Source organism: Artemia sp. Qi Xiang Cuo, chromosome 3, assembly GCF_049724085.1.
Source record: "Artemia sp. Qi Xiang Cuo chromosome 3, ASM4972408v1, whole genome shotgun sequence".
Classification (NCBI taxonomy): domain Eukaryota; kingdom Metazoa; phylum Arthropoda; class Branchiopoda; order Anostraca; family Artemiidae; genus Artemia; species Artemia sp. Qi Xiang Cuo.
In genome coordinates this window covers 81,019,270-81,028,850 of record NC_142796.1, presented here as the reverse complement: position 1 = coordinate 81,028,850, position 9,581 = coordinate 81,019,270, and the positions used below count along the sequence as shown (strand labels likewise).

The following is a 9,581-nucleotide window of genomic DNA, read 5'->3' as shown; positions in this document are numbered from 1 at the left end:
CAGCTTTCTACCTGGCTGCATAGGGGTTGGCACAGGTGGATTTTTGGCAGGCAGCACTGGTCTGGAATGGATATGAGTGGCCCCCAATAGACCGCCTATATCCACTTGTTGTATTGGAGTAACACCGTTAGCCTTAGCCCTCTTTTCCGGGGAGAGTAATTGTAGGAATCCTCTTCCTTAAAAAGAAGACAAAATTTAGCATGGAAAAAACGATTCCCTTTTTTACAGAAGAAAAAATTAGTCTGCACAAAGAATCCCCCTCTAACCACACGGAATCAGGGAACAGAGTCTCTCTCAAACCCCGTAAAGTTCCTTTAAAAGATACAAGAACTACTTATTTAACACAAAAATTTCGTTTTTAATGGGTAACAAGTAAAGAAAAACCGTGTTAGAATTGATACATTGCCCCCCCTTAATCATCTGTGAAATCCATTTGCTTTCATCAAATACAATTGAAAATGGATTATCTCGTCTAATTTGACCAAAAAACAAACTCTTTTGTCAACGAGTCTTGAATCGCACATTTCCATCTTTTTGTTTTCTTAATTCCGATAAGATGCATGCCAATGTTGTTTCGAAATCATCCCCTCTTGGTAACAGGATTATAAATACAGATGGTTTTATTTAGCCCGGAAAAAGACAGCACATTTTAAATGCACGGTGGGAAATGGACATTTTGAACGAAAAGAACTATTTCTAGTGAATTAAAACTTGTAAACAAAGCAGTGGAGGAGATATTTAATTTACATAATGGAAAAAAAAGAGTACAATGCTTTTTTTTAGCGAGTATACTCATCCTATTTTAAGGTTTGTATTGTTGGAGAGGGGAGGGGAGATTAGTCCCCCTGAAATTTTAATTTACTGGTAAAATGATTTTTATCTGGAATTACATTAAGAAATTCAGTAAACTATACTCACGTTGAAAATAGAAATATCCATTGTTTTAAAGTTAATAATATTCAGTGTACTATACGATTTGTTAAAACATAATGAAAATTAAATTGCAATGCATGAACATTTTATACGGAATTTCAAAGACGAAAAAAAAAACGGATGTTGACTCGAAAAACACTGGTTGAGCTACATAATTTCGTGCATGCTCCCAAAACATGTTTGACCACTTTATATCATACCAGTTTTTTTAAGAAAAAATTGTGCACGTGAACTCACGACGTACATTCTTATGAAATTCTTATTAATAACAGAAAAAACCTGTCTGATTACGTTATATAATTATGACCATACTCTCAAAACATGTTTGACCACATTATACCTTGCCAAATAACCAGTCTGGTAATCTGCCTTGGAAAGGTGCCATGGAATGTAATCTCCCCAAGTAGCACCGGAAGGAACATAGTCTGCTAGAAGTATAACCTAGATCTCTACTGTCACAGCATCATAGTAATCGATAATGAATTGTGATTAATGTGTTCCTGTTATTTTTTTTCCTTTTTATGCTTTCTATAATACTAACCAAACTGTCAAATCGTTGAAAATGGGCGTAGGCAGCATTAGGCAGCATATTGTCTAGGGGGGGACAGTCGATAGTGTGATGGAGTTTTATCAACTGCTTTTTCCAAACCATCTGCTTTTTCAGCCTTATTTAATGTAAATTTGAAGATCTAGGGTGGGCAGCTGCCCCCCCCTCCCTACGCCCATGTCCTTGAACGAAGTTGAGATTGCAATCTTATAATTTTCTCATCGTCTTTTCCCCCTCCCAGCGTTAAGGAAAAATGCAATTAAAAGTGGGTGTGTTAAGGTATACCGTGAAGAGAATTTGAAAAAAAAAATTATGTTCAGATTTGCCGATTATAGCCTTGTAAATAAAGAAGAAACTTTCAACTGAAAATATCGTTGTAAGTCAAATTAACCCTACACCACCTCTGAAGCTGAGTATAGATTAATACAGAGGCCCAGTATTAGTTCATTTTCGGGTTCACGTGCCTGAAATTACCATTAAGATTAAAAGTATGCCAAAATTATCGGTCTTTTACCTCGCTCTTTCTTTCGTTTAAGATAGAAATGGTGAAATGAATGATGAAATGTTTCATTGTGTCATTTCCAATCTCCCTTGGCTTGAATCAAATAGGAAGCGACCTACAAATCTAGAAAATACGGCACAAATAAAAATTTTGATTTTTATCCAGTCATATGTTACTTGAAATAATTTGGCTAACTACGAATATCAACATTCACCTGCGTACTATAACGTAATTATAGAGGAGAAGACAAGCCAATTAGAAAAAAACCTGGCGTCACTTGTCCTCGCTTACCCTCTTGCAAAACTTCTGAGCTTAATTAATCCTTTCATTTGTCCATCATGTCTCAAAAGTGCAAAAAGCTTTTGGTGAAGGGAGGGGGCACACATTTGATTTAATTGCGTTGCAATCAAATGCTCAGCATGATCTTAAAGGGGTTCCATTGCCTTTCTATTCACCATATCCGCAACCTGGTGCAGTTGGAATTATTTCTTACCCATAAATTGTCTCCATTGGAAAATTATTATGTTTTCCCCCCATTTTGTATGATCCCACACATTGTACATCATTTGTTTAGCATGCATGTGAAAGTCACAATTGTGCTCCCTTTTAAAAAAGAAGCACCATGGTTGCCTATCAAAAAAACATATGCCACAGATTTCTTGCCCTTAGGGAAAAAGGGAGATAAAAAGGTTTTACGTTTCCTTCGAATAAAGGATATCTCAAAGATAATAAAGGTCTCATAAGTGATCTAGTAGCAGTAAGAGTCAAATTTTAAAATATTAGAGCACATGCAAGTCTATTATTTATTTGTATTTGATGAAAAATGATGATTTTGATAAATAAAAATTGTTCTAAGTCTAAAATGCTTCGATTTTGATTGCAGATTCATACCCAACATAACCTTATAAGATGGGAAATCAGGTGAAAAGAGTTGGTTGATCTGCTCCGGACTTCCCCCTGTGTGAAACAGCAATCAAGACTGCAGGAGGATCTAGAGCACTTTTTGAGGGGTCTTGATGAAACGCTTTCAAACTGTTTACCTAGAAATATTGTTTTCTTTTTGATATCGAGAGAAGAAAAGGGAAGAGCTATTTTACATCGTTTTGAGTGCCCAAATTGAGTGACCCGTCAATCAGATTGTGGATGTAAAAGGACCCTGGCAGCAGGGACATTCAATTCCCTTATTGGACAAATCACTGCAATTTTCAATGCTGTGGGCCGCACCAAAACCCGGTCAGAGGAATCAGGCTCAGGGAATCCAGCCAAATTTTACAAAGTGAGGACTCTCTTAGCGGCTATCAGGGCAGAACAGGCTCAACATGCAGTTACTCCAAAACAAGCCATACCTTTACAAATTTGGAAACTGGTAAGGCTGGCAATACATTTGTGGTCTGACTCCGTACTGCTTAAAACAAAGGGTGATTATTCAGGTGCCTTAGAATGTCTACGCAATAGAGCCTTCTTTATTATACAGTTCTATGGAGGAGATAGAGCCTCAGATTTAGCTCTAACTAAAGGTAAAGAGATTCTTTTCTTCCCGGATAAAGAGGGTCTGTTATTTAACCATACGTTTGGGAAAACCATGAGGCAGGGAAATTCTAATACCTTTGCTCTTTTCCGGACGCATGATGAAAAATGTTGCCCGGTTCAAGCTTGGCAAGACTACCTTAGTTTTGCAGTGGAATGTGGCTTATTGCTCTCATACGGGTTCCTGTTTAGGATAATAGGAGGCGATGCCTTCACAAATAATCCCATCGATTATGCATTTATAGGTCCCTGAAGATTATGTTAACGGGGATTGGGCTATCAGCTGGAGAGACATCGCACAGTCTTAGAGCTGGTGGAGGAATAACGCTCTCCACAGGACGAGCTGGAATTGAAGAAATAATGGCGACAGTTGGATGGAGAACAAAAGGTACCGCAAACTACTACTTAGCATGGAAAAAAGTAATGTTGAACGAGAACGGAGACACTTTGAAGAATTTGGAGAAATCAGCTAGAGTCTATGATGACCTTGATAACCTAAAAGGTTTTACCCAACTCTTTCCTTGATTTGGTCCTCAAATTGATAAGATTTGGGGTGATATTTTTTTACATTTGTTATTAAATGACTATGGTAGTATGGTGGTTTTGGGTGATTTGATTATAGAAGCATGATGGGGATGGTGCTTTTCTTGCCAAATCTTAGCAAGTTGTGAAAGCTGGGAGCTGGGTAGGGTGGTGACAGATAGATTACTATCCTACCCGGCGACAGCTGTAACAAGACAGTCCCTATTTGATAGAGGACGGAGGTAGCAAGGGTGTAAGGAGGCTATCCCTAAACATATTAGGGAAGTGAAAAAAAAAATGGGTTGCAAAAGGGAAAGAAGTTATGGACGAAGAGAATCCAGAATTGATATGGATAATAGCTCTCAGTAGACACAACCAGCATTCTTTTGGGGTACCCTACCGTGCTCTTCTTGCCCAATCTTAGCAAGTTGTGAAAGCTGGGAGCTGGGTAGGGTGGTGAAAGATAGATTACTAGTATGTACATTTTACCTTTTGATCAGTTAAACTATCTCCTCATGATGCCCTTGAAGTTTCATCTTGATACGAAACGCTGTTTAAAGATCTTGCTGATACGCTGTATTTGCAATAATAATAATTTATTTTTGCCCTCTATCGATATATTAAAAATGCACTAGAGAAGTACAAGCAAAGAAAGAGAAAAAAAGAGAAAAGAAACACAAATAGTTAACGAATACAGTACCAACATGTCTAACGAGAAAAAAAAATAAAGACAAACAAGTGGAAGCTTAAATCAACTGTGGGAACTTAAATCAACACTAAAATACTGGACCTAACGACCTACCCATTCATATATCATAAAGGTTAAACAGAAAGTCGAATAAATTCCTACATCGGTCATCAAATGGCAAATAAATCGTTCGCAATGCCTCACAGAATAAATCCTATAGCTTATAAACTATACATTAAAAAACAACGAGATGAGACATTAGAGGCTTTTTTTTGCTATTGATCACTAGTAATGTCATGGTGACGTTGACAACTCGGCAATCTTGGAGCTTACTTCTCCTTACTATATACATACATATACACACATACATACATATACATACACACATATAAATCCATAGATACATATACATATATGCATACATATACATACACACATACACATACATACATACATACATACATATATATATATATATACCCACACATACACACAAACACATACACATTTGTTACTCTTTTTGGCTAAGTTAAAACAATAATGCACTAGAGGAGTAATAAAGAGAAAAGAACAAAACACGACAAATCATCAGCTATACAACAAAGTGACAACCACCACTAACGAGAAAAACAACCAAAACATAAAAGACTGCTCAGACCGGGGACTAAATTTCTATTCCACCGTATATAGAAGATGGTTAAGCGGGAAATATAATATTTTCTTGCAACGGTTTTCAAGTCGAGACGATAATTCTTCCATCTTCTCAGATATATCAAATACATGGTATTTCTTACCAATGTATGAGTTACGGAACCATAGAGGAATATCAATAAAGAATTTAGCGAACCGGTAAAATTGAACCCTAATTTGTTTCTTTTCTGTTGACGAAAAAAGTTTCCAAAATGGTGTTAGAAAAAACACATGCGGCGCAAACACAGAGTTGTAGAGCTTTCCTAATGTATACTTGTCAAATTGCCCTTTAAATTTTGCTAGTAAACCATATGTTTTGCGAAGTTTCTTTTTCAACTCATTAATAACCAGAGTAGGTGTCACTCTTAACGATGACCCAAAATGAGCATCTAAATACTTGACTAAATCAGACTTAGGAAAAGTGATGGAGCCTATTTTAGGTGACTCTAAATGTATCTTTTCATTCCGGTTTACTATCATAAGCTCAGTGTTCGACGGTTCCATAGCAAATCCAATTTTAGACAAACTAGTCTGAAGAGCCTCAAAAGCCCTTTCCATTGATGACAGGTTATCAGCAAGAAGAAGTATGTCATCTGCATGCGACAGGTGACTAATAACGATATGACCATCAATAATATAGGGTGGGATATTTCTCGTCACAGTTCTATTCAGCATTCTAACAGTATCGTTGAGACAAGACGCTATAATAGAATTTGGCTCGTTATGTATTAACGGCATCAATGGATCAAGAATGACAAATTTGGGCAAGGTTCCATTGGCTCTCATTCGATTATCAAGCAAATCAAAAATCTCATTGATCAAGAATCTCATTTATGTTTCTCTGCAATATCTGTTCAAAAAACAATTTTGCAGAATTCCATCGTTTCCCTGAGGGAATCTTTACTAAAAAAAACTTTGATGCATACTTTATAATTGTTTCTTTATCAAGTTTGTTCATTAACGGTCTTTGAAAAAAATTCAACAAAGGTGATATAAAAATATTATCCCATATCACCATCCAGCTAAAGCAAGTTCGCAATAACAATCCATAATTCAGTCCATGGTCAACTAAGATTGTTTCTGGCAGGCAAAATAATGTGTAAGTCAATAAGAATACGTAGGGATTATACGTCACTATAATCCCTATTGAGAAATTTTTTGTTTCTTCAACAATAACTTACTGAATTAACAATGTTCATGCAATATCCAATTTAGATGTTGGCACTTTGAACTCGCAGTTGAACCTGTAATCTGTAAGCACATAGCATGTTTTGATTTAATTATACTTTCCCGTAAACATTTCCTCAAAATTTTACTTTAATATCCTCAGCCTTGGCAGTAGTCGCTACAGAAGCAGTATTTGAAGTGGTAGCATTGGTGGTATCTTAAGTAGTTGTTGCAGTAGTAACGTTTAAATAACGCCTGTGTGGTAAATTGATCGCCCCCTCATCATTTCCTGACAGTTCCAAATTCATACACTCAGTCATTCATCAGTTACACTCTTTTGACAACTCATATACACATAATGTATTTTGATTTATGTAAATACTATCCTCAACAATATCTAAAATGTTCACCTGAATGTCCTTTTTCTTTTTGGACACTAAAGTTCAAACATGCCCACCTTGTTCAAAAACACATGATGCACTTAAATAATAAACGACTTGCATAATTTACAGCCCTTACTCCGACGGCTTGGGGAGTTGAAATCACCAAAGAAGGGCGGAGGGTCGAAGGGGCCAAGGGCTAGATTTTTAGCACTAATCATAAGGCCTTAAATCTCCTTCATGATTTTAGTCTTAGCAAGCTGCAGGACGCTCACCTTTTTACTACTAAATTTTTTTGAGGAGAATAAACAATTTGAATATCGTGGGAACATTGCACCTTGCACACAACGTGGTTTATTCTCCCCTTTCCGTGAAGACACATTTTTCTAATCTTTTGACCTTTTTAAGTTAAATTGCAATTTCGCAATTTTAATTCGTTCCCTGAGGCTACAGGGTTTTTTGGGAAAGTTGGACAGAGTGGAACCCTGAAATAAATGGTTAATTTTATTCATTTAAAATTTATATGGGATTTTAATAGACTGGGCAGTAAATATTATTTGATGAACCACAGGGAACATCAGACGAATTTCATAAAAAAAACAATAATAAAAAAAAAACGTAGTCTTTATTGTTAGAATTGGAAGTTAACTGATTCTTATTATATAATGGATAAATACTCAGTTCAAGCACCCTTTGTATAGTGTCATTGGAATGTTTGCCACTGGTGTCTGCCCGGAGTTTATGTACGCTTACCAATTATATACGGTGAGATTCGCCTTAATAAGCTGCAGAGTGGTATCGTTTGTTTAGGCATATTAGTGTTTGACACTTTGAAACTATTGGGAATGTGTTTGAGTGTATATCTTGACCAATTTGATACTATCACTAATTGTTTTCTATTTTAATTGCAGATGGAGAATCCGACAGACGAGAATTCAGTGAGAACTGGAGCATAAGTCACACTAGTCAGAGCTACAGTTCCAAAAGATCTTGAAAATATCTTAGCTGATAAATTACCGGTACGAATTCAGGCTTTTATTGGTGTTTGTTATCATTTTGCTTTCTAAGCTCATATCAGTATTTTTTTCAGCCGAGGAACCAAATTTTGTTTCGGCCGTCGAATCTTAAGTCGCTTGATGAAAAACTGTTAGTGGTTATTCAGGTCATTTTATTCCGGATTTTTGGCTCATAAAAATCGTCTTTCCGGAGGGTATAATTTACTATTTATTTTCTAATCTTAGACATATGACGGTAATTTTTGCTAATAAAATAAACCAAGTATTCGCTGCAGTTAATAGAAATTTCAAATTTGCAGAAAACGAAAAGGGAAATCCATGACTTTTAAATTTCCCCAAAAAATATAAAATAAGGCCTGTAATGGCAACGAAAAAAGTTATGAATATCTCAGGCCTCAGTCCTGAAAAACAATTATACAGTGTTTAGTTTTATCTTTTTGATTCATTGGTTTTTCATCCTGATTTTTACCCTACCAGTTTTTGTTTTTTAAATTACCCCCTAAAAAATAATAGGATAAGGCCTGTTATAGCAACAAAAAAAGTTATGGATATCTTAGCCTGATGTTTGCGATCCTTCTTTAGCCCGGAAAAACTGGTCCTGGCTATATGATTCGTTTCTTTTTCGCCCTGTTTTCCACCCTACTAGTTTTTTTTAATTGCCCTCGAAGGGCAATTTAAAGGCATCACTTGTTCGTCCCTCCAAGGGCATCACTAAGTCGCGATGAAACTAGTCGTAATTCTGAACTTTCATTCTAAAACTAGACCTTTGTGGGTAATAAAAAGTCGACCCCTGTGTCTTTTAGACTACGCTAATCCGTAAAACAAGAGTCAATACTAGTATATGTTGTATTTTGATAAAACTTTGAACAGTTTGTGTGGTTAAAATTGGTTACGGATGGCAATGGTCATGGGATTAAATCCTCATTGAGCAATATGAAAACCGACAAACATAAAATTTGGATTATGTAGATATAGAAAGTGGAATAAAATTAAAAAAAAAATATTTTAGTCTTAATTTTCAAAGAAAAAAGAAGATCCATTGTCAATAGAATACATTTTGTTGATTAAACATTCCTGCATAAATTGAAATCAGCGGGCTACTCTTAGGCGTTCTAGTATGACTGTGGCTTATTTTGCTAGGCATAGACGTTAGGTTGATGCCCCTCCAGTTGTCACAGACTAGCGCATCGCCTTTCTTGAAGAGTTTTACTAGTATACCTTTGGTCCAGTCTTTTGGAACTTTTTCGCTATTCCAGATGGCCACTAGGAGAGCAGTCCAAACGGTTATGCAGGCTCGAAGGGACGCCTTCAGCATCTCTGCCGTGATCCTATCTACTCCAGGTGCCCGTTCATTTCTTAGCTTTTTCACAGTTGTCGTCATTTCTTCAGTGCTTGGGATGTCAGCACTTACGTCAATTTGTAAAAACGGTTTGTCAGGTACTACTTCTTGATCGTCAGATCTGGGTCTATTTAAGACTTTCTCGAAATACGAGGCCCATCTCTCGTCAGATTTCTGTGGATCCAAGATTACGTCCTCATTTTCATCTTTTACAAGGGATGTTCGATTTGTTTTCTTTCCGACGATCTCATTCGTTAGTCGATACACCAT

General features: G+C 36.4%; 1 protein-coding gene across 1 annotated transcript; it reads right to left on the bottom strand.

The window, feature by feature from the left end:
• Window positions 1-9,014: 9,014 nt before the first annotated feature.
• On the bottom strand, window positions 9,015-9,581 carry LOC148954610 (uncharacterized). The gene has a single exon (XM_089086429.1). The coding sequence runs from the start codon at window positions 9,579-9,581 to the stop codon at window positions 9,015-9,017; it is 567 nt and encodes a 188-aa protein (XP_088942555.1).